Source organism: Parus major, chromosome 1 (assembly GCF_001522545.3).
Source record: "Parus major isolate Abel chromosome 1, Parus_major1.1, whole genome shotgun sequence".
Taxonomy (NCBI): Eukaryota; Metazoa; Chordata; class Aves; order Passeriformes; family Paridae; genus Parus; species Parus major.
The window spans coordinates 23704048-23728867 of record NC_031768.1 but is presented as its reverse complement, the minus strand read 5'-3'; the positions used below and the strand labels follow the sequence as shown (position 1 = coordinate 23728867).

Genomic DNA, 24820 nt, shown 5'->3' with positions numbered 1-24820 from the left:
TTGAATTTTTTCAGTACTACTGTGTCGTTATTATGTGTTTATATTTCTGGGTACCGCACGAGAAGTTGCTGTTTACTCGGTTTCTATGTTTGGGCTGTATTCAAGAGTTTTCTTAAGTAATATTTTTGGAGTGTTTGGAAAATTTGACCTAAATAGTTTATGTTAATGCAACTTCTAGATGCTATTTAAAAGTATAAAATGATTGAGTTAAGACCAAGATTGTTTGACTGGGAACATCAGATTACAGAAACAATCCTTGGCTCTCTAGCTGAGAAGGTCTGTAATATCAAATTGAGAAGGATAAAATTAATATAATGGTTTTGAAATACCTTATCTCTTGCAAAAGTTTGACAGTAAGTCATAGTGAGCATGGAATGTGAATTTAAAAATCGGTAATTCTTTCCAGAAGTCACTATGTGCTTGAGCTGCTGTGTGGCGTATTTCACTTAAGGGCCCAGCCTGTGTTGGTGTGTAACAATGTTCTGGTTGATGGCTCATGGGTTTCAAGTGTTGCGTGACAAACTGAAGAAGTCTGAAATTTAGGGTTAGAGAGAATTTTGCTTTTCAGTAGGTAGCTATTCCTTTAATTAGGTGCTGGTTATGCTGAGAAAAAAAGAAACAAATACCTTTTCTTCTTCCTCAAAACAGTACTGCCCCTTCTCTCAGTGAGCTAGGGCTTGTACACAGCTGGAGGCTGGTTGAGGAGGGCACGGAACACCCAGTCTGTCAAGGAGGAAAAGTCAATAATGAGATGCTTGTAAGGATGCTCTTGGATTTATGACAGACACGGTAGTCAAGCTCTTATGCATAGATAGCAGTAATATGTGTTCATGGGTATAGCTGGGTGAAATGACAAGCCATGTAGTAGTTGCTTGGAGAAGAATAGGTATTGCTTCTCTATTCACAGTGCCGATAGAGGCGTTGATAACAAGTGAGCAGCAAAAGCTTGTATGAGCCACTTGCAATTTTCTTTTTCCTTGTGTTTCCTTAGTAGCTAGTTGATTTTGAAGAAGAAAATATTTTCTCTTTTGATAGGAGGTACAGGAAGATGGAAAAGATGAGAGATCCACCGTTTGCAGAGCAAGCTTTGAACCTAATTAAGACGAGAGGATTGTTGAATGCAATGTCAGAGTTTGAAAAGACGAAGGCTTATTCTGAATGACTGGAAGGGTTGAGGGCCGAGCCTTATTTGTCTCTTGCTTTTAGTTTTGCTGGGGTCGCTTTCAGGATCCTTGTGGCTTGCCCGAGCCCGGTGCGGATGCTGCAGCCCCCGCTCTCCTTGCCCGGCCTTGGGGTGGCGGTCCTGGGCGCCAGCAGACGATCACGCCCCTTTGCTTTGCAAACGGATTTTTCGCAGAAACGAGGAGCTTGTCTTGAGCCACCTCCAGCCTCAATTACAAATGAAGCCCGGTGTTGGGAAAGAGCTATTTCCACAGCATTCCCCAAACTGCTGACCCTGGGCTGGGAAAGGCGGGGGTGGGGGAGGGGTTACCGGGAAAACCCGGCACGGAGCGCGGCAGGCGGCACGCGGGAATGGGAGCGGTCAGATAAGGAGAGGGAAGCGAGCGCTGTCCTTCCCATCCTGTAAACAAAAGGATAACGCGGAGAACGCAGCCGTGTTGGTGTTACAGCCTTACAGCGGAGAGGGCTCAGCGCTGCTGCTGCGTGTGTTTGTCCAAGGACGGTTATAGGCTTGCCTTATTTTAATATTTAATCTGCATGTGTGTTTGTTTTTCCTCTTTCCTGTAAGCTTCTAAACGCAGATCACATGGAGGAATGGTGCGGGGAGGCTCGTTGGGATTGACCCTATCTGTAGGAGGTGGGCTGTCTTCTCCAGCACCTCGCTTCCCTGAGAAGGGTGCCAGCCTGTAGGGTGCACTCAGAGGTACGGGATGCAGGGATGGATGGATGGATGGATGGAACCAGAGTAAGGCCAAGGTAGTAAGGAAGAACCTCACGCCACCAGCATCCTCAGCCAACAGTGGGTTGGGTACCAAAAATGGGGTGGGCATCAGGTTAATTGCACTTGTGGCCTCCCAACTGGGAAAGTCGCAGCATGGGGAAGGCAAAATACATCATAAAGGACTTAGTTGGTGTAAGTTTAATCAAATAATAAACTTCTGCAAATTTCCTAGTTTCCCTTCTGGTTTTCATTGGATTTCACACTGAACTTTGTTTATGGAAGGTCTTCTGCCACTACTTGAAAAGGTCACCTAAAAGTTTGGTAATGTATTTGAGTTTCAAACATGGTGATTTGGGACACTACTAAGAATTTAATATTTTACTGAGAAACATAATCTGTTTAAAGAAAACTGTATTTTGCTCATAGACAAGATTATTTCAACAGTAGTAATTTTTGTAGGTTTGAGAAAGGCTAATTCTGTAAAAATTACTGATTTGCACAAGGGAGAGATTATATAATCAGCCTTGTGTGTTTAGTTCACACTTCTTTCAAACTTTGTTTTTAACTACATTAGAAAAGTGAGAACTTTTACTTCAAGAGTGGTTTCTAGTAATTCTAAAATGATGGAGAACCCACTTTTGTTTAATATTTAGAACAGGAGACTCTGAAATACAGAGTATACAAACAAGCTCCTTGTAATTACCTTCTCAGAAAATTAATATTTTGATTAGTGCAAAATACATGTAAAAAATCAGTTTGAGTTCTTCCTTAAAGTCTATAGCAGCAGTTTTCATGTGGCTAAATGTTTTAGGGGAAATTATTTATATAATTTAAAGGTGGCTGGATTTCACATGTAGTGTGTTTCTCTGCTGTCAGTAACTTGCCTCTGCTTTAGGGAGTGCTTTGCTTTTGGAAATCTCTGCCCATATTATCCTGTCATGGCAAGAGCAAGGAGTGCATCCACAGCTGCTGTCGAAACAGAACAGTTAAAAGGTTGCTTGAAATTATTGCTTCATTTAGTTTTACTGTGTTTTAAAAGTGTGCAGATATTTAGGAGTTGGGGAAACAATTGCCTTCATCTGATATGTAAATAAAATAATACTGTTATTGGTGGGTTAAAATGTGTTGCTTGCTAATAACAAGCCTTTGTTCTTAAATTATGACCGCTTTTTTGCTTAGAAACATATGGACTGTGTATGGATTTCATTATTTATGGAGATGTTTGCACTCATTTTTCTCATAAAGTGTGTATTATTTATTCCAGTATATTTATGACAGATTACACACAACAATGATATGACTTTTTATGGTGGACCATAGTTCTGAAGTCAAAGTTGAAGTCAAATAGAAATTTTGTTTATGTCTCAATGGAGTTAAGATTTTACCCTTTGTGTGCAGTCCTGGATTTATTAATTAAGATTACCATTAAATTTACTGGGTGTATAATAGGGAATTTTCCTTAATCTAAATCACCAGATTGGGTTATCTTTAATTTTTTGTTTTCTTTTCCATTCACAGAGTGCTCTGTAGTCCTAACTTGTAACTGTTTCTAGTAGTTGGTCTACTGGTTTTCTAAAATTGAACAGATGCTATGTGTAATAATGCAAAAAACCTTGAGGGTTCTTTCCCTCCTGTGTCAGTTTCTTTTGCCTTGATTTGTTTGGAGAAGCCATCAGCTGTAATGCATCTACTTAAAATCATAATAAGGTGATTTTTTGGTGATAGTGATCCACCCCTTGCACTCTCCTTGTCAATTAGCTTTTAGTTTTGTGAGGGTTTTATGTTTGCACCTAAACAATAAAAAAGCCTGTTTTAAGAAATCTCTTCCTCTGTCTTTCTAATGGCATTTTAGATTGTGGAAGACATAAACTTTGTTTCCTTTTGCTTTGGGATTACTTTACACAATGAGTGATATTATTAGGTTTTTTTTTTTACCTCCTCTTCATATGCCAACTGCCAAAAAGTTTTGGTTCTCAGAGCAGCATGAGAATGTTTGTCTCTTTAACAAAATTAGTGCTCATTTTAAAATGACTTCTTTAAAGTATTAAAAGAACTGTATGCCATGTTAGAAATCTATGCACTTTTAAAGTCTTTTTTGAATAAATCCATTGTAGTAGTTTATATTACTGTTAAATTCTGTAAGAACATCAAACTAACAGCAGAAAGAACTGAGCTACTTTTAATAACTTATATAGCTTGAGTTTTTAACTTGCACTTAGAATTAAAAATTTGAGGTTTTCTTTAGACCTCTCAAAAATCATTTACTATCTTCAGATGGCACTTTGCAGGTGACCTAACAAAAATGGTTATATCTGAACCTAGCAGTGCCACTAATGAAACACAAAATATAAACTGAAATTATCTGAAATTATTAACTAGGGTTAAATGAAGCTTTTAATTCCTTAATTTTTGTTGATTGTATGGGTGTCAGCTTGTTACAAGCAGATAGACTATCGTGACATCTATTAGACTTTTTTTTGCTTTAGATGATGTTTAGCTATACTGCTCATAGAAAGAATGCCATGGTTACTTGGAGTCATTTAAGATAAATTGTTATAGACCAGATTGAATGGTGGGCTTGTTCTAAAATGAACCAGTACAGTCATTGCTCAAGGCAGAGGAAATGCTTAGGTTGATTATTGCTTCTGATTACTTGATTTCTTTCAAGATAGCTACATAGACTGACGTTTGTTTGCAAGTAAGAAGAAGAAAGGAGTGTTTGAACAGGAAGAGTATTAGGGCATGTTTTATATGGTGGGGTTGGTTTGTCTTTTTTTTTTTGTCTGTTTGTTTTTTTGAAAGGAGAGACTAGCGTGGGTTTCTTAACACTTGATTTGCTCTTATTTCTAAAATAGTGTTAATTACACTGGAATGCTGAAGTGGTTTATAAGCTAAAACACAGCAAGCATCCACTGAAAAATTTAGCCAGTTACTGTATGAAAACTAACTTCCCTACCTATTCAGCAGTTAAATGGCAGCATAATTACATCCAGGTATTTTCTGTCTATAAGTTTTTCTCTGAAAGCACCATTAATATATTTCTTGTTAAAGTAATAAACATCTAAAAAAAAAGTTTATATCCGTGGTTTTTTTTTTCTTCTGAATTTGTTGAAATATAGTATACTTTTTATACTGGTTGTCCATATGTTTTTTTTTTTCTTTTTGTCTGTGTTCATTGTGTTAGTCATGATGTAGCAAATTTTGTGGAAGTTTTAACATTAAGTTGATGCGCTATGTGTAATAGCAATTTAAAGTGTATATATGTGTAATTATGAGGGTTTCACAACTCTCTGGGTTTTTTTGTAGCTTCTTACAATATTTGCTTAGAAGTGATCTGTGTATGCATGGAAATTAGTATTATCCCTTGATTTTTTATATACTTGAGATGGTGTAGTGACCTCCAAAGTTCAGATGTGTTTTCTTTGTGTCTGTTGTCTGGCATGTAGTTATTTTTAAAGTTTTGTGCGTATGTGTGTAGGGGGTCAAGAGTGGCAGCTTTGAAAAGCCAAGTTCAGCTCAATAGTCCCCTTATTGTCGTTTGGTGAAAATGCTGGCTCTCCTGCAGCTGAGTTCTCAAAGGAAAATTTGTTTGTTTGTTTTGTTGTTTTGGTTTTTTGTTTTTTCACACTTCTGTTTATGTCAACTGCCTTTAGCTATCTAGCATGTGGGCTTCTTGGATTAGTCAGTCTGCCAGGGCTCTAGAGAACCAGCAGCAGCAAACAGAACCAGCAAAGGTGGCTGCTCCCATTGTCTTTTAAATGCCAGCTATAAAGTAGAATGCATTTTACCCTGCATCTCTGTCAGCTTTGGAGGAAGCCAGGATTACTGGTTTGGATTATATTTGCAGTTTCCACACTAATACAGGGAGAATGAATCCCTCAGTTGCAGAGCTGTGTTTGTAGCTAGCGCAAGCTTTTAAGTCTTGGAAATTACAAGCTTGATGCAAACCACAGAAAAATCAATGCAAAGATTGCTTACATCTTTACAGAGGGTCACCTAAAAGTATTTCTTGGTGTTTTAAAGTGCTAACATGTCTAGTAACATTTGAAGCTGGCTCAGAGACAGCAGTAGTTCATAATCTCTGTGTAGTCAGTTAAACAGTAATGAGTAACTTTCCTGAAGAATAGCTAAGTGCCTACTTATTTCCATGGAGTTAAGCTATTGCTTGGTAGCTCAGGTGACAAATTCGATACTAAACTGGGACTGTTAAGGAAAGATTTTCAATTTGATCATGAGAAATCCCTTTAGAAATTAATTTAAAAGACCAAGGACAATATTTGGAGTTCTGTTATTATTTTTGCTTTAAAAAATACTTCAAAACATTTATCAATTTTTGACCACCCCAAATATATAGCTGTATCAAAAATAGTAATTTTAAAAAAAATCAAGTTCTTGCTCACAGGGTAAATATACTCTGGAAAGAAGCTTGTTACAAGTGAACAGTGGGGAGATACTTTCCAAAAGAAACGTCTTTGATGCTAGGGTGTTTTTTGTTGTTTTTTTTTTTTTTTGTTTTCAATTCTAGAATTGTCCATCTCAGTTAAATAAAAGTTACTTCAGAGTGTGTTCTTTGTCTCAGTATATCAATCACAAAAATAGTTTGGAAAAAGCAACCCGAGTCACAAGCCTAAGTCCCCACCTCTGATGGTGACATCTACACTGCAGAAGAGTAATGTAATAGCTTTATTGCATAGATTAGGAATGATTCAGTGCTTTGTTTACATTATTTGTCAATCTCTTCAGCATCCTAGAGGAGAACACTTCCTTCCTGGCAGATGGCAGCCCCAGGGCCATGCACCTGCCATTACAAGCACTACACAGTAGTAATCTACCCCAGCATTGCTGTTGACAAGAGGCTAATGATTGGAGACTGTCTGCCTGACAGCCTAAACAAAATAGGAACATATTTGTCCTTCAGCGAGGGTCTGAGAGATCTTAGGTAGGACAGTCAGAGTAGTCTGCTGAAAAATCATAATGGGACTTAGTTCAGACCTCTTTGGTAGTGTTTGTAGTATGAGCCACTTGTAAGATAATGATGCTTCAAAAAGCAAAGGGCGTCTCAAAGAAGGGATTTTCTGTTTCCCTGGCAGAAGGATAGCTGTATTAATAGCTCAGTGTTGATGGGAGGAAGGCTCGCGTGACTGCGCTGGCTGTGCCGCTGTTCTCTGCGGCCGCCTGCCCTCGCTGGGAGCAGCGGGTCAGATGCACTTGCGCTGGCAAATGGGGCCTTGAGCGCTGTTAGAAAGTCAGAATGCCTCTTTAATTGTTTGAGTGGTGTGTTTGGTGTTTGCATAATGCATTCCCGTTTCAATAATTTGATTTGTAATTTTGTGTTTTCATTATGACATTGGACCACAGTCTCTTATTTTTTGTTCATTTCTCTTACGCGTATGTGTGCATTTGCTTTTCTTCTTTGAAATTAGTGTGGGCGATGTTTCTAGGGGACACTACCCAAGGCAAGGGTATCTTTGAACTAGGCCAGGATGTTCTTTGCTAAATTTAAAAACTACCCAAATATTACCCAGAGTTTGTAGGGTATTAAGCAGGATTACATGACGCACGGATTAGACATTGTTGAGCAGCTTGTTTTTGTTTGAAGGGGTCAGAAATTGAGGCACTGGGGCTCTAGTGTGATGCCAAAATAGCAAACTTGCTGATAATCACAAACAGCAGAAGTTTCTTAGAAACAGTAGAGCACTTCACAGAATTTTCCAATTTATTTCCAAGTGATGCTTTAGTAAAATTTGTTTGATACGTGCTGTGATGATGAATGTAAGATGAAAAACTCACTGCTCTGTTGAGTTTCAATTTCCAAGTCTGTTTAACAGGTACTTTAAAGTAGACTAAGAGCACCACTGTAAATGCAACTCGAGGCAGAGGACTTTGATTCTCTTCAGTCAAAGACAAATCAATAAATCATTCCAGTAACAGTGGGAAAATCATGTCAATGAAACAAGATCTAAGCTGGTTTAGATTTGTCTCTTACATTGTGTCCTCTAAGGCAGTACAGTATTTTAAAAAGTGTTTATGACAGTCACAATGTCTACCTCATTAAATTGAGTGGCATTGTCAGGGTAAGGTAGAGAATCAGAATTATGAAGACATTTTTTCTGTTTTGGGTTAGGTTGGTTTGTTGGTATTTCTTTTTTTTATTGTTTGTGATTTTTTTTTTGTTTGTTGATTTGGTTTTGCTTTGAATCTAGGCTTTTTCCCACTAGAAATCACAATATTGATAGAACAAGACAACAACAGTCTTTTGGGGCCAGGTTAGGCTTAACTCTTATGTAGAAAGTGGAAGAAGGTGTTGAATAATTGCTTAAGAGCAAGAAAACAAAAATGTTCTTGCTTTAGTTTGCCTTTACTGATGGAGATGATTTAGGCTATGGAAACTTGTAATAACTGGCAATGTAACATTTTAGCATTATTTAAAAGAATAAGAGTAGAATTGACAAATGGATGCAAAACTTTTACAGCACCAAATTGACTGCTTCAGATACTCTGGTCTCTCTCATGCTTGAATTAACCAAATTGACTGCTTCAGATACTCTGGTCTCTCTCATGCTTGAATTACTGAGAAATTATGGAGTAAATTTCTTATGAAGTCTTTTTACTCATTCCTCTGGTAGTGATTTTTTAAAAAAGCTCCAGTGAGTTGTTTTTAGTTTACTTCAAAAGGTGAATGAAAATCAGGTGATGTGTCTAATCAAAATTTTCACTTATACCTAAAAAGACTTCTTGCGATGGAATAATGAGATTTGGAACTGGAAGGAGGAGGTAAAGTTCTTCTGAAAGTCAGTTGCACTCAGTTGTGTTGTAACATCATTTATTTTTACATCATAAACATTTGGTAAAGTTTATAGGAGAGTGGACTTGCATCTTTTACAACAGCTTTCATTCCTGAGAAATTAGTTCTGCCAAAATTAATGAAATATAACTATAATATTACTTTAACATAACAAAAAGTTACACTTTCATTGTAACAATCCTATACAGAAATAGTCAAGATTTGTTGTGGTGTTTTCTGTGAAAATTGTTTGTGAACTATGAAAAGTTACTTAGTTTAAAATTACTTTCAATTGGTTAGTTTTAGTCTGGCATAAAATGTCAAACATTTATGCTTGGAGTCAGTCTTGTGTAACAAGACAAAGTTACATAACTTTCTGAATGTTGAAGTTACAGAATTAGTGCTCATGACTTCATCAATAGTTATAGAAAATTAACTATGTGGAGGAACATTAGAAAAATATATATATAATATATCTATATCTGACCCTGATGCACAGAATACTTGAAAGAATTGGCCATAAACTTTAAACTGTTAGTACTTACTGTTTTAAAATCCAAATAGTCTAGCAGTTGCTGTCACAAATACCAGGGAGATTCTTAATATGCTCTGAGTGCTAAGATAATATTGCTTTCTTTTGGATATCTATAGAAAGGTGACTTCTTATTCAGTTCTGGTTTAATCTTCAAATGTCAAATGAAAATTCAGTAAAAATGAGCTTTTAACTTTAATCTTGATTGATGTATTTTCATAGCAATGGTAGATTGTGTGGATTCTAAATAAATATATAAATTGATGATACTTGGATGTTGAATGTATATCTGCTATTAAAAAAAAAAAATCAGAATGTGATAGTAGTGAAATATTGATTTTTAGGAGAAGTCAGATTCAGCCCTCAGGAAGGCAATTGATGGACGTTTATTTTAGTACCTGTACACTTGACTGTGTGAGGAAGTTGAAGCAACAGCTTAGATCTTGGAGCTTGAGTGAGCACCATGGAACTGGTGTGCATCTCTGGAATGCAGAGAGCAGGACCGTGCTGTGAATGAGCTGTGGAGAATGTTTGGATGCCAGGCTGCTGTTTGATGGAGCTGTTGTGAGGGGTCATTTAGAGAATCTTCTGAGTCTGAAATTATTCCTTAAATCTTGGGTCTGCTTCATCAGTCACAAACATGGCAGGCTTTAATTGCCATACTGGCCATGTGCATGCTATGTTGTCACATTAAGAGAAAATGCTGCAATATTTTCTATTCCTCTCACTCCTCAGTAGATGTTATAATTTTTCTGTGTTCTCATAATTGGCTGTTGTCACTTTTACAGGGTGACAACATTTCAACCATACTTTTTTAAAAGCACATACTGAGGGTTATTTCCATGATACTTTGTGTCATGTAGATTTGGGCTGGTATTCCACTTACTTTGCTTAACTATTCTACTCTACTTTGCTAAAAAAGGGTATTGATTTAGTGCAGTTTATGCTGTATGCTTAATAAAGCATAGGAAGAACAGAATTAAGGGTTTATAATAAAAAAAAAAAAAAAGAAGAGGTGCTGGGACTTCAGAATATATTCATAGGAAATAGTGAGTTATTTTGAGAAGTGATGCACAGGAGACATCTTTAACTCTCTGCCTCTACTGGAATGAAGTGTGTGCATCCTGTCTTTAGTTGGGTGTCTTAACCCCTTTATCAGGCACTCATTTTTGCCTGCCTTCTTGAGGGGTTTTCCAATTTGTTTTCTGTGGGTTACCTGAGCAGCTGACACTTCACTCTACTCTGAAGACAAAGTTCTATTAAGTTCTGCTGAAGAACAAAAGAAGTTTTTTATTGAATCTGTATGTTAATTTTTTTCAATCTTCATTTTATTTTTTACCATGTAAACCAACTGTTTTATTGGGCTGTTAAGTGGCTTTATCTTATTCATTAGTATAGCTGCGTTGTGTTTGTGTATACTTGACTAAGATCTTAATTTTGCTTCTGTAGTTAAACATTTTGGTATGTCTCAAAATATATTAACTCATTATTTACATCAGATACACATTATTTTCTTACTCGATGTAAGAATTAGCTTTGTTTGTGCTTAATACATAAAAGCCTGTTGTCTCATATTTGATAATTGTAAATCAATTCAGGAGCAAGAGGAACTTGTGTGAATTCTGTAATTTATTTTAGGAAAAATGTTGAAAATAAGTGGTATGGGATATAGTATACAGTGGCTATGACTGTAGTGGTTGGAATGAGCAGCCTTACTGTCTGTCTTTTAAGTTTGAAATTCTGATTCTTCATTGAATCACGTGCTGCTGGAGGTTTTTTCCTAGTAGGTGTATTTTTCTTGGTGTATATGGTGAAAATATTCTTCAACTTCCCTGTTTCTGGAATGTGGTAACTTTTAATTTGGCAGAGATTTCCAAGATTTTTTTGTAGCAGTGGTGAGATATTAATAGGGAAGCTCAGAACCATTTCTCCTCTCTGTCGTGGATTGTCTCAGGTCCTTTTTTTTGGCCATTTGTAACCACATAATGTCTTTCTGGAATAGTAATAATTAATTGCTTCAATTAATTTTTCAAGGTATTTTAGCTAAAAATAGCTACTGGAGATAAGGACCTCTAATGCAGTCCACAGACTATTTTGTACTGTAATTTGAAAAGCTTTGATACAGAGAAACCAGTCACTTACAGCCTGCTCATTATGGGTTTATTTCATATGTCTTTTGTGGGCATGGTTCCATGATTTTGTCCAAAGCTTATTCCTGCTCTATAGGAATGTGTATCTGTCATCTCTTGTCTCAAATATAGATTGAATCTGAATTTATTTTTTTTTTTGGTGATGATTACTGGAGAGGCTGAGGTATCAAAAGGAAAGACACTCAAAATTGCTGTATCTTTTATTAGTGCCTCAAGTTGCTTGATTTTTTCCAATTTGTAAACAAGCGTCTTGTGTTTGCTGTAGAAATGTTTTGGTAGGATTGTTTAGCCCCGACGGGATGGGATTATTTGCAAGCTGAGGGAGGATATTCCAGAGGAGGCAATTTATCTGTGCTTTTCTTAATAGGTTTTGTGAAATTCAGCTGTGCTGGGATCCTGTTTTGGTCTGATGGACATGACTCTAATTAAAAGAGAGAGGCTGTAGGTTAACCACAGGACATGGGAATCTTAAGGGACCTTCAAGTATGTGTCATGTGTGAAGCTGCTTAGTGTCCTCTGTGTTGCAGATTGCAACTCAAGTGTCTCCAGCATATCCTAAGGGTCTGTGTTCCTGGTTTAGATTTCTAGGTATGTGGTGATTCTTTTTCACCTAGCCAGTGCTGTTGTACTTTATGCAGAACTGTAGTAATAACTGTGTAATCCCTACATTTGCACCTTAGGAGCCTACCAAAAGACTCCTCTTCAAAGAAGGATCTGTCTTCTGTAAGTAGTCATTAAAAGGATACAGGGGCCTTTTAAATATTGAAGATGCTAGTCAAAGCCAGACTTGGAGATGGCACAAAACCACCTCCCTTGACTATAGGGGCAGCCTATATGCTTGGCATAAATAGAACATCTAACTTCCAGAAATCTGCAGCTTGTGAGATCAGCTTTGCTGTGCAGAGTCTTATTTTATGCAGAAGGACTTGAAATGAGACTGATATTTGTATGTGGATCAGCTGGCATAGTTATGTATTCCTGCTTGACCTGGACTGTGCTTTAGTTAGTTGATGATATATTGTACTTGTTCAGTAAATGTGAAATTAAAAGGGATTTGTGTTCTCTCTAGCTGTGCAGCTTCTGCACTGTTGTCTGAAAACTTTTCAATATATTTCCTGGTCAATCACAATATGTGACTTATGCAACAGTATCAGGGCCTTAGCACTTGCAGACAAACTTGGGCTTTAAAGGTGCAGATGCCTTGGGGGAAGTACTGGTGTTCTGCAAAGCATTTCTTCATGGCAGTGCCTGCCATCTTTCTGTTCTTCTAGAACAGCATCATAGCTTTATAAAGTCTCAGCTACTGCATTGTATCCTACAGGAATCCTACAGTTCCTTAATATGGTATCTTGGGGTGTTCATCATACCTAGTTGAGATGTCCTAAGTAGCTTTTAAAGAGTTGGAATGCTGACAGTAGGAGAAAATTCATGCAGGTCTTGATGTGTTGGAAAACCTCCCTGAAATTTAGGGGATTTCTCTGCTAAGCATCTTGGGACTAAAGCCAAACTCTAAAGTATTCCATCTTAAGTGACAAAGGTGTGTTTTATCTGTTTTATAGAAGCAATCCTGGCAACATAATACAATTTCAGAAAAAGGAGAGTCAGTTCTGTAGTTGTGTGGTCAGACATATTGCTATAAGTAAAATGTATTTCTAAAAAATGCTGTATTGGTACTGGTGAGCCTTTTTTAGAAAATTAAATGTAATTGGTTGCTTATAAATATATTTGTTGGCAACAAATATGGGGAGCCATAGAACAAAACAAAGACACTTGTGTAAGAGCACTTGGGAGAGGAGGAAAAAACTGGTGAAACAGTAGAGTACACCTCTGTTTCTGTAAATATTTACTGAGAACTCTTATAATTATGGAAGAAAGTGCGTCTTGCACTAGTAAGAGGGAGCTAGTAATGTTGAAAGTAATTGACACTAATTTTTTGGATCTTTTTAAAGAAATCCCTTTGAAGCTTTGAGAAAAGTGCTGTGAAAGCACAGTGTGCTCTGAGAGCATAGTATTTTTCATACTTTAATAGGTTGCACTTTTTTGGTTTTTTGCTTGTTTTTTCATGAGGGAGGTAATATTTTCTACTGCACTCTCATGGCTGAAAAAACAAATGAAATAAGTGCTGTTTTCTAAACTGAGATCGATTCCTTGTCTCACAGTCTTGGTCCTGAGGGTGGGTAAACTTGGTGCTTTGCATTTATCTTTATGTTTCTTAAAAAAGCAAAGCTTTAGCATCTGTTTGGTTTTGTAGAGCAAATCATTCTGGGCTTGCTTCACTTTCTTTGCAGTAAACTATTAGATGGGGAGGATTCAGGGTGTATCCAGTGGAGCTAGCAACAATTGCATTCATTCAGTATAATCTGTCTTTCTTGCTTGAGAAAGAAAGTAAAATATGAGTAAGAAAGAGGACATAATTATATGCTTTCTGCTTTCACAAATTACTTTATGACCAGCATCCAGTTTTGAAACTGGTGTTCTCAGAAGATAAGTTTTAAGCACCTAAATTATTTTTCTGAACAGTTCACTAAGCTTTTTGCCTCTACTTTCCGACAGAGTATTAGTTAGCCTCTGGGAGTGATACGTAGATGATATTTATCATGTCCATGTAACAAAAATACATCTTTTCCTTTCATGTCTTAATACAATACCAGCTTCTGTATGCAATAAAATCTGTATCAACTGCAGAAAGAAATGCTAATTCATCTCTAGATTAAAGTCAGAGTAAGAAGTTACAGATCTCCCTGTTTGAAAAATGCAACATAAAAATATTTTTTAATTTTTTCTAGCATTTCTTAGCAAAGTATGTGATACAAAGGAGAATAGAAGAAAATTTTTGAATAACAAATCCACAAGTATCATTCTTTGAGACATCATTTTGGTTTGAGTACTGGGACTGTTGAAGGAATAATGAGAAATGTCTGCTGGGGGATTGGGTTAGAGTGGCTGTTTTTGAGGCATCTTTGTGGTCTTCTGCAGAGTGAAAAGTATTAAGGCTGAAAGAGATGGAGGTGTTGAAATCAAAAGGGATGGGGCATTCTGCTAAATTTGTGATTCTGGCTTTCAGAAAGTATACACTGTGCCAAAGGCTGCTAGTCTACAATACCAAGAAACTAAGAAGGGCTTGTCTCATGGTCTTTAACAAGCTGGCTTATCCTTATAGATAAATCATTTACAAGTAAAGAGAACTTTGGGCAGTATCTCCATTTGCAAAATCCATATCTTGGATTTTGTATGCAGCTGCTTTTGACCCACTGTCAGAGAGAGGAAACTGAATTAGGTAGCTATAACCTGATTAAGGACAGCACTTTAGTACTGTATTGCTCACTTCACTAAATGGTTTCAGGGAGTGGTGATGTATTTTCATCATGGAACATGATGAAACTTCTTGCTTAGCTTCATCTTTTCCCCACTTCTCTGTTACTGACAGATTCACATTGACAAAGGTGAGAAAGCTGTAGGGAGAAGGTTGCCTTCCTGTGCATGCCAGGTTGTTCCTCTCATGCCTTCCCTGCTTCCTTTTTCTCTCACTTCTCTCCCTGTGTATCTCTTGTGCAAGATGATGTACTTCTCTGGATGTTTCTCCTAACCTGAAAGTCCAAATTCTGCAATAGCCAGGTAACATTTAGTGTGTGACCATCCAGTGTGTTTAGGTGGCAGGTGCAATACTTTAGTGAATGTATGTCATGCCAGTTGTTTTTTGTCTCCTTGGTAAGCTGTCTGAACATCAGTTTACAAAACAGGAGGGTGGTGACTGTGAAAATTGAGGAGAAACTTGTGTTTTAAAACATGCTGCTCTCTGGAAGATAAATGTCTTCCTCTGGGATGTCTTGTAAATCTGAAGCCTCTTTTGATACTAGATGCCTAAGCCCATTTGGCAGTGATGGAGGCAGGGATTAGTCTTTGAAAGAGTGCCTGGATGTAGTGTTTCTGTTCTCCACAATATTTATGAGACAAGAGTACTTACCCAGGACTGACCAGTGTCCAGCACCTTTCTGGCTGAAAAAAGATCTCAATCATCTTTTCCCCCTCACCAGCTTATGGCATGTCTTAACCATATATTGTTTCGTAGAGTTGTCTTGTTCTTTCTGACTGCAACTGTTTTCATGGAATACTTAGATACCCACTGTAAAGGAAAGGGGACTGAATTTGACTTCCCACAACGTACATGAGTCTTTATCCCTGTTTCTGTGAATATCAAAGTTTTTAATGTATTTCTTCAGTTTAACCAGTGGAAAAGATTGTTTTTTATCCCAAGTAGGAGAGGGAAAAAACATACTTTTAAGCTCTTTGTGAACACTCTAATGTTGTGTTTTCAGGCATGTGTTTTCAGCCTAGTGGCTCAGGAGCAGTTCTTGAACTTAGGTGTTTGTCCATTGTTACCTAGAATGGCAGTCAAGCGCTCATTTGTGGCTCTGAACCAGAAGTCCGGCTGTACTTTTTTCTTTTCCACCTCACTGTTACCTGCTGGAAATAGGACAACTAACTTTGATGGCATTTCATTTGGCAGTTGTGTGAGAATATCAAGCTCTGCTTCACAAGAGCTCTTCTTCCTTGTCAAAACTTATTGACCTTGTTAATGACTACTGATATAAATTAGAAGAGGCTCATATGTGCCTTAGACATCCCAGCTGACCAAACTTCCCTGCAATTGTAAAGGTGTGTAAAAGGATATCATCTCTGTTCCTAAAACGAATACCAAATTGTATACTTCACAGAGTTTGAGATCTTTCAGAACTCTTGTTCATCAGAGCCCAATATAAAACAGGGCAGAAAAATGGTTGCTTAAAAGTCACTGTTTCTTTCCCTCGACTCTAAGGAGTTGGAATGGCTCGCTCCTCATAAGGTGAGTAGGTCAGAAATGCAGAGGTACACACAGGGTTTGGTAGAATTTAGCTGAGTATTGCCTAGTGTGTGGTTTTGGGGCAGGCATGCTGATTCAGTTGTTGTGTCTCTGGAGATGGGGTTGGTAGGTAGCTCAGTGTGTTAGTCACTGATCCCTTCCACCCTTACTCTTCATCACTTGGAAGGTGAGCATGTTGTTTTGCAAAAATTCTGTCTCTTAAGAAACTTCGAGTCTCACTTTGTGTGCAAAGTGGTATTGCTGGAGTTCCCACACTGCTGGCAGGCTCCACCTGGGAACAGCTGTGCTTTCTTTTTGCTGTAGTGAGCAGAGCTGTAAATAAATGCTAGCAGCCACACTGAGGCCATGTGTGTGCTGTTGGGTCTTGAATCTGCACTAGTATGGGAATAGTGTGATGGTCATAAGGTGGGAGGCAATTTCACATGTGTGACAATGGTCATCAACCAGGAGCATGACTTCTTGTTCCATGATGGTTAAATGCTGTGTGTGTTCTGTGCAGTGCCTCTGACTGTCTGACACAGACAAATCTCTCCAGCGGCAAATTTTCTATGTATCTTCCCCACCTGCTTCTGCCTATGTGTTTCTGTCCTTTGTACAAACTCCCAGTGGAAGGGCAGAAGGACTAAACATTTTTGTTTTCTAGCATTTTGTTTACTCAGAGAAAGCTGCTTGATTTCATTTCATGCAATGCTTCTGAATGGTTGTATACCCAGCTTGCAAGAGAGAGGCTAATTGAAATGTTTCAGAGAGTACTATGTTGAGGGGTTTCTGTCTAATTTATTTTATCCTTAAGAATGGGATTAAATGCCATCTATACAAATTTGTTTAATAGTACACATTGGCTGTAGCTCTGAAATTAAGAGATATAATTGCAGCTGTATTAAATTAATCCTGGGAAAAACAAGCATGTCTGTTTTTTTAATTTTAAATTAGAAGTGCCTATATTTATTATAGTTGATATGGAAAATGCATTTCTGGACCAGCACTATAAATTCATTATAATTACATTTGTAAATTTAATCCTTTTATTTTCCACATAATTACATTTTAATGTTTAGATATTAGTACTACAAAATGTATAAGAACCTTGACAAAATTACACGAAACACAAATGATATCAAATTCTAAGTCAACTAAGCATAGCCCACATTCTCATGTGTACTTCTACTACAGACTCAACTGCTTAAACTACAGCACAAGATCATAGGTAAAATAAGTATTTATCATGTAAATGTATCTCATCAAATGCAAATAATTTTGTTTCTTAGTACCTTTTGTTAAAAGTTAATGCTCATTAGAAATTGTGGGGGATTTGTTCATGATAGCAGATGAACATTGTAACCTCTTGACAGTATGCTTGGGCATATAAACCCAAAAGGTATTTGCAGGTACTGACATGCAACATCTTTTTCCAGAGAATCTAGCAGGTTTTTTTCCCACTTTAAAAGTTAATCTTTCACCTGGTTATATTAATGCAGTTCAGAGTGACACTATTCTAACCATTTGACACAAGAGTTAAAAGTACTGTGAAGCTCATTTTAATATAGATTAGTGTGGATGCAAAATCCCTACTTCACCACACTAAAGAAATTAAATGATTTTTTTTTATCATTATTATTTGTCATGAAGAATCTATGCTGACCAGATGCTTGCTTTTTTAAATTCATGAAACAAGAGGCATATCTGAACAACATCATGTATTGTTTCTTAGTGGAATAACATATCATAAGAGCCTAGTTGCTTGGTGCAGGGTGTTTCCAATTATGATCAACCATGAATTGTTTAAAAAAGAAAAATCATGTGGCTTTTTCATTTCATGGTTTAACTTGTTTTTCTCATCAAATGTGGAAACATTTTAGTTGGGATGGATACTATTTATGAGCTTTGTAAACTTTTAGACCACACTACTTCATGTTTTCCTGCAAAGTGTTGGTAAAGTAAATGTCTTAAGCTGATTGAAACCTATTCCTCTGACAGTGTCTGTGCTCAGATTTATTTGGTAAGAGTAGTCCTGCTGAGTGGAGCATAGGTTCTCTGGAATTCCTTGTGGAAGGCATAGCTCAGCACATGAGTTATTCTGTTATCTTTAGCAAGGTTACCTATGATGTTCAGTATTCATTGTATTGCTTAATGAGAGTTGGAGCCAGGTCAGGATTTGGTTCCTGACATGTGCACTTCCCGTTAACATCCTGGGCAGCAGTCAGGCTGCACCTGCATTTGGATGCTTGGCCAGCTTTGTGACCTTGTGACGCGTGTGCATCCTGTGATGCAGTAAGGAAGCCCTTGGTTCGGACTGCTCTGGTTGCTGTCAGTGCCTGCTCAGCAGGAGTTTATCACCATCAGGCCTGTGCTGTTCCTTCCCACCCCCAGCCCCACTCCCTGCTCCACTTGCTGGCAGACACAGACTGCTGTGGGTGCGGGGACAGTGCTGCCAAGGCTCTAACCTGTGTGGGTTCCTTTGGCCCATGTCCTGCCAGGAGCTCAGCCACCAGTGCCCGGTGCTGGAGAAGGCTCGAGGGCTGGGAGGGCAGTGTAACCTGCTGGTGGAGGGTACAGTGGCCCTTGCTGGGTGGCCAGCAGCTTTGCCCAGGGTCATACATCTCCTCTGCGGTGTCTGTGTACCAAAGATGCCTCTCTGTGAGTGGGATTCAGTTCCTTGGGTTGTGCTGTCTAATGGCCTGGCCTGATGCCTGCAGATGTACGTGTTGTTAACCTCCAGTTTGGTTTTATCAATGGGATGGCTCTTCCAGGAAAAGTTAGTTAGCAGAATCACAGCCTTAATCGATTTGGCACACAACATGGGGAGGAGAAACAAAGGGGTAAAACCACTGAGGGATTTGCCTGGAGTCAGGGTAGAAGCCTGCAGCAGAGCTGGGGGTTCTGTGTCCGATGCCTGATGTGCTCTGGCAGTCACATTGCCAGTGGAATAAATTTACTGATTATGAATAACCAGCAACGTGTTTTGCCACAAGCCACATGAATAACTCTTTATGCCTGCATGCTTATTAGTGGATCAGAATTGTTTTTAGAAATTATTAAAAAATTGTATTTGCTGCTTACTGACTTTGAAAATTAATAAGCAGCGTAGACCTTCTTTAATTGACTAACCACTGTATTCTCTTCACAGTATATTTAGCAAGTCTATGAGTGTTTGGTAGTTTCATAGCAGTTTGTCTTTGTGTTCATTCTCTGATTTATTCCCTGAGAAGTGCTGGTAGAATCAGATGACTTAAGTAGTTTTGGAAACTCGGCAACAATTGTGGATGCTTTTCGTAATAAAGCCCAAAACCAAGAGGAAACCTCAGTATTGACGCAGTGCTGGACTTGGTATTTTGATTAGTGCATGCCCATGGAGAATGGAGCTACCAAAGAATATGTTCCTGTTCTGTAGGAATTTTGACTTCCTGGGTAAAGGTGGTGTATACTGCTGTGACTTTCTGTGTGAGTGGAATGTTGACATGAGGCTTGAAATAAATATAATCTACTAATCACTGAGGTAAAAATAAAAACGGTATTGATTTATTTTTATTTTTTTTTGTTTGTTTGATTAGTTTTTGTTTTTGCTTTGGCATGGTACTTGGAAATTGAAAATTTTTTCAGCTTCCTCTGAAGCTGACATTGCTATTACATGGGTCAAGTGGTAACAGTAGTTATTTTTCCTGTATTGATTCAAAGCTCATTCAAAACATGATTCAACGCTTATTGAACTCAGAGGAAATAGTTTTGTTATTGAAGACTATGTTTGGGCTGTTTTTTTGAGTTATAGGTCATCATTATAGACTCATTGGATGATGTGTTTATTGCATCATGAAGTCTTAGGCTTGTGCCCACAACCACGTTATCTGCCTACAAAACCATGCAAACTAAGTATGGAAGTGCTCTGAAGCATCAGCCACTTCACCTCCTCCAGTTTAATTCTGACTGCTATACTGTAAGAAAAACATCAGATATACTCAGTTGCTAATAAACTTCCCTCATATCTGCACTAGACTGTCATACTTCTGGAACCATGCCTCTTTGCATTTTCCACCAATTTCTCTGTCTGAAGATGAGGATTTAATTTTTTTTTAATTTATTTTATTTTTATTTTTTTAAAATATTTTATTTGGCTTTCATTTGCATTCTCACTCTGGGGAATGTAAATTTAGTTGTCATGTTGGTTTCCATTTGAAGGAGGAAAGCATTTACACAGAATTAGTGTGTACCTTTGAACGCTCGCTTGTTTGACTGCGTGATGCATCTATGCTGCTTCCCTGAACAAAAATGGGAACAAAGTGGTTTAACTGTTTCTTCCTCAAATGAAGGATTGCTGCTCCCATCTGAGAGCTGTCCATCCTGCCCCATGTTCAACCATGCAGCCCTTTGGGATGGTGTTGGCAGCTTTGGAGCTCCCCCCCAGATGCATCATAAGCCGGTTCAAGTTCTTATTTAAAACACCTGTCCAGAACAAACAATAAAAACTCATTTACTGAAGATTGAATGGATAGATTTGACTTAGTTTCTGATCAGAAAAGTTGCAGCAAATAAGTGGCAGTGAGTGGGGTCAATGAGGCACTTTCCTTTTGGTCTTGCCAAACTATTAATTCATCTCAAGATGTAGCATGAAATAAAATCCCAAGTAATATCCTAAGTATTTGATCATATAATGGCTCCAGTAGGATTAATGCCTTAAGTAAACCTGAGCTGTCAGAGATTCAAAGCAATTTAGCAAGACTTAAATATATGCCAAGATGCATCAGCCTTTGTTTTTGTGTAAACTAGAAGGAAAAGGCTTTGTGTTCTTTTATCAGAGGCTTGTATGGATTGAAACTTGCACAGATATGCACTGGGCTTACTTTGATATCCATGTTTTGTGTCTAATTTATTTTAGTTTTATGGTTCCAAAGGAATTAAAATAGGAATAGTGATTTCTTGTATCAATACAGTCAAAGCTATAGACTTTTCTAAGTAACATTGTTCCCAAAATGTTCCAAATAACTTGTTTTTAGAGAAACTCATGTAATGCATCATCTAACTAAAATTTTCATTTAACTTGTAAATTTGGGGACAACATACAACAAAGGAAATTGGTATAAATATTAAATTTTGATTTTTAATGGCCATGTTATCAAATAATTTTAATGCTGTGAGTTAATAAATAATAATGTCCTTTTGTGGGGTAGGCACATGTTATCCAATAATTCTTTGCAGTGTAGAAACACTAAAGGAGTCAACTGCAGTCTTTAAAATAGAATGGGTCATTGTAATCAGTTTCTATTTTGCTGCATAATTCACCTTGACTGTTTAAAGTATCTTTGTAGTCAGTAATTGGGAGAAGACTCCTTTTGCATACCTACTCATTTTTTTACTTCTGGAATAGTAGTTGTTTAGTAAGTCAAATAACTAAATTACAAGAAGGTTCTTTCTATACTTGGCTTATGTTTTTAGTAGACTTCTTCCCTAAATACAAGGTAACTTGTTTTTTCTCAAACTTGTTTTTAATGTCTGGAAATGGAAAGCTTTTTGAAATATCCAGCTGACAAAAAAAGAGTTAAGCTTTACCTACTTTCTCCAACGCCTTTTCCTTTCCATTGATGCAAGAAAATGGTGATGGTCTCAACTTGAGCGGGGGGGATTTTCCATCTGGTTTTCCAACCCATTCTGTGTCGTGCAGTTTGCTGACCTGAAGAGCTTTAGCTGAAAGGTTCTGAAAAAAAGGAGTGGTGTTGGATTGGGGAACGCTCCCTTTTATTGCCTTTGCAATACCTTCTGGTGTATACAAATATAAAAGCAATTATTGAACAGCTGCTTTTTTTTCAACATGAAAACCCATTCTGAATAATCTCTCTGTGGTATTTTTTGTGTTGTCTGTATTATATATATGAAAAATTCTTTTGCAGCTTTGATTGACTTTCTTTCATTTTTCTTTTCAGAGTGAAGGAATTAGTTTTCTCGTCATGACCTCAAACAACAGAGTACAACATTCAAAGAAGCTGCTCGGCATATACCTTTTTGCTTATTTGGTTTTGTTTTGGTTTTTTTTTTTGGTAACTGAAGCTGCTTAACGTTTACTTTTTATTGTTGTTGTTTTTACTGTTGGTCCTAACAGTTGTTTAACTATTGTGGGCTAAACTGTACAACAAATCTGGGAGGAAGGGAAGGCAACCTGCCTAACTCATTACCTGTCCATGGCATCTATGTTATCATTTTGCTGCTGTTTTGACAGAAGTTGGAGATGCTCTTTAAATTGTAGGAACTGTTCTGCCGGCCTCTTTAACTAATGGCCAATGCCTTCATTTTCTTTTTCTTCAAAGACAAACTGTATTTATTCTCTGGCATATTAGGGGATTCTGTAACACCTGCTGAAGCAGCAAGATCTGGTATTTACTGGCATAATTTCAAGCCTACGACAGTACTACCTCAGTTCAAAGTAAAGCCGGATTTGCAGCGTTGGTGTACGACAGGAACTCCTTTATCTCTGTGCTGAGTTTCTCAAGAACGGTCGCCAGCCTTACTGAACTTGTAACTTGTACAGCTGCTGCTGCTGCTGGGTTTTGAATCACTAGCTGCAGGGTTTACTTCTCAGACAAAGCCTGAGTAGGGCACTGAAAAGTCTAAAATGGGATGAAACTCTGTGAATCAGACTTGGACAGAAGATTCAGAGTAGTTAAAAAGTGTAAAATGTGTAACTGAAGCAACATAAGTTAAAAACATCAATCTGTATTAGGGGTATCTCTGTACCTTTGACACACTTGTTTAATCCTCTCTATGTAGGTGTTCATGTAGGTACTTCAGATTGCAAAAGCCTTTTCTTCTATTTACAAGCTCACTTTTGTCAGCTAACTGTTCTTAGCTGCATTTCTTGTAACCAAAAATCCACATAAGCATGCTAGGAATGCAGGGATGATAATGGGTATCGGGCAGATTCAAGAGCTAATGTTAACACAGTATTATCTTGCCATCTATAAAGTCCTGATATTTGCCTTTTACCAGGAAAGCACCATTGTAGCTGCAGGCACTATTACAGGGAAGAACCATTGCAGTCACTTATTCTGAGTTCTTTTCAAGGCTAACTGTGCATCACGTTTCCAGTGGCCTGAAGATCTGAGTAGTGTGGCAGCTACTGTCACAAAAGTCACATACAACTGTTGCACCAGACTAGCAGAATGTCATGCCACCTTGCTTCTCCTTTGATTGAAGTGTTTGTGTACATTTTAAGGGTACCCCACCAGTGCCTGCTCTGATAGACATGCAAGTATTACTAAGTTATAAGTTATGTGAAGCTTTCATTTTCTTTCTTTTTTTTTTTCTTTTCTTTAATCATTGTGCTTGGTGGAACCCGTACTTCACTACTGACAATGCATTATCTTCTTTTGGGATTTTTTTTTTTCTTCTGAGGAAGACAAGAGTCAACATCTTACAAATACAATGAACGGCAATGCAGTCTTCCTGCTTACATGCTGAATTTTAGAACTGAGGATTGTATTACAAGACAAAGATGAATGTAAACTAATTCCTTTCCTACTCCATGGCACACTTTATTTTTCAGTGTAATTTTTGGGGTCTTAAATCACAGCAATGCATAGGTTAATACAATATTAGATCTAAAATCAATTTAAATATCTGATCTGATTGAGTTTTTCTCTAATACTAATGCTATAAATGGTTCTAAGACATTCTAAAATGCTGCTTGTTAAAGTCTGGAACTAAAAAACATGCATACCTTTGACATTTTCTGTCTGACCCCTCCCCACCCCCCACCAGCACTGAGTGTGGTACCTGCTGAATTCAGTGTTTTGAACGCCTCTATTTTCAAATATCCCTCTGTATCAATTAAGAAATCATGCCACTAAAACAAATGGCTAAACTGCATACAGCAACTTAAAAAAAAACCAACTTGGCAAAATAATAAAATATTCTCTATCCTGTATATTTCACAAAGGCATATGCAATACTTACATTCTTAATTTAGTTTACAGAATGGAACCAAAATGTATAAATGTTATGTTTGCTAAAACTTCACAATGTATATTGGGTCTTTGTACATTTTGCCTGACTTACCTTAAATTTAAAATATTTTTTGCTATATAACCTTAATAGTTACTAAGCAGTGTTTTCTTTTTGGGTACGTATTGTTTCTGGATATCAAGATGTTAAATATATTTCTTGCTATTGTGATATGACAAGAGACTTAACTTATCTTGCTGTGTCTTCCAATGTACACGCTGTATATAAGGATAAATGTGATGCTGCTGGAGACCAGAATAAATGGAACTAGAGTAGTGTATTGTATTTAGTCTGTATTGATCATGGATGCTCTCCTTAATAGCCATATGCAATAAAATACGTTATTTATGAAAGGAGCAAAAGTATTTGTGTGCCTCTTTTCTGTAGGGGTGAAGGGGATTTTTCTGGTTGCTTACATAAAATCAGTTTATTCTCTCTTTCAAATGGAAAGATGCTTTCTGTGAATAAATCTTACTGCACATACTTGCTTTCCTTTTAACTCCTGAAACATCATGAAATAATTTTAAATCTCATTTAAGGATAAAACAATTGGTTTTATGAAAGTGAAGTTTGTGTATTTGAGGAAATAATTAGAAGCACAAAT

At 37.4% G+C, this 24820-nt stretch overlaps 1 protein-coding gene across 3 annotated transcripts in view; it reads left to right on the top strand.

Moving 5' to 3' along the window:
* The window catches only part of IRS2 (insulin receptor substrate 2), a 28664-nt gene extending 4091 nt beyond the window's left edge, over nucleotides 1-24573 (top strand). Inside the window, exon 2 of one of the 3 annotated variants that reach the window (XM_033512846.1) lies at nucleotides 1751-24573. In XM_033512846.1, coding sequence (XP_033368737.1) covers nucleotides 1751-1872 — 122 coding nt within the window. In that variant the 3' untranslated portion in view covers nucleotides 1873-24573. Of the gene's footprint in view, nucleotides 1-1035 lie in introns of all 3 variants that reach the window. The other 2 variants (XM_015636586.3, XM_015636595.3) reach the window with 2 other exon arrangements.
* Nucleotides 24574-24820: the final 247 nt, after the last annotated feature.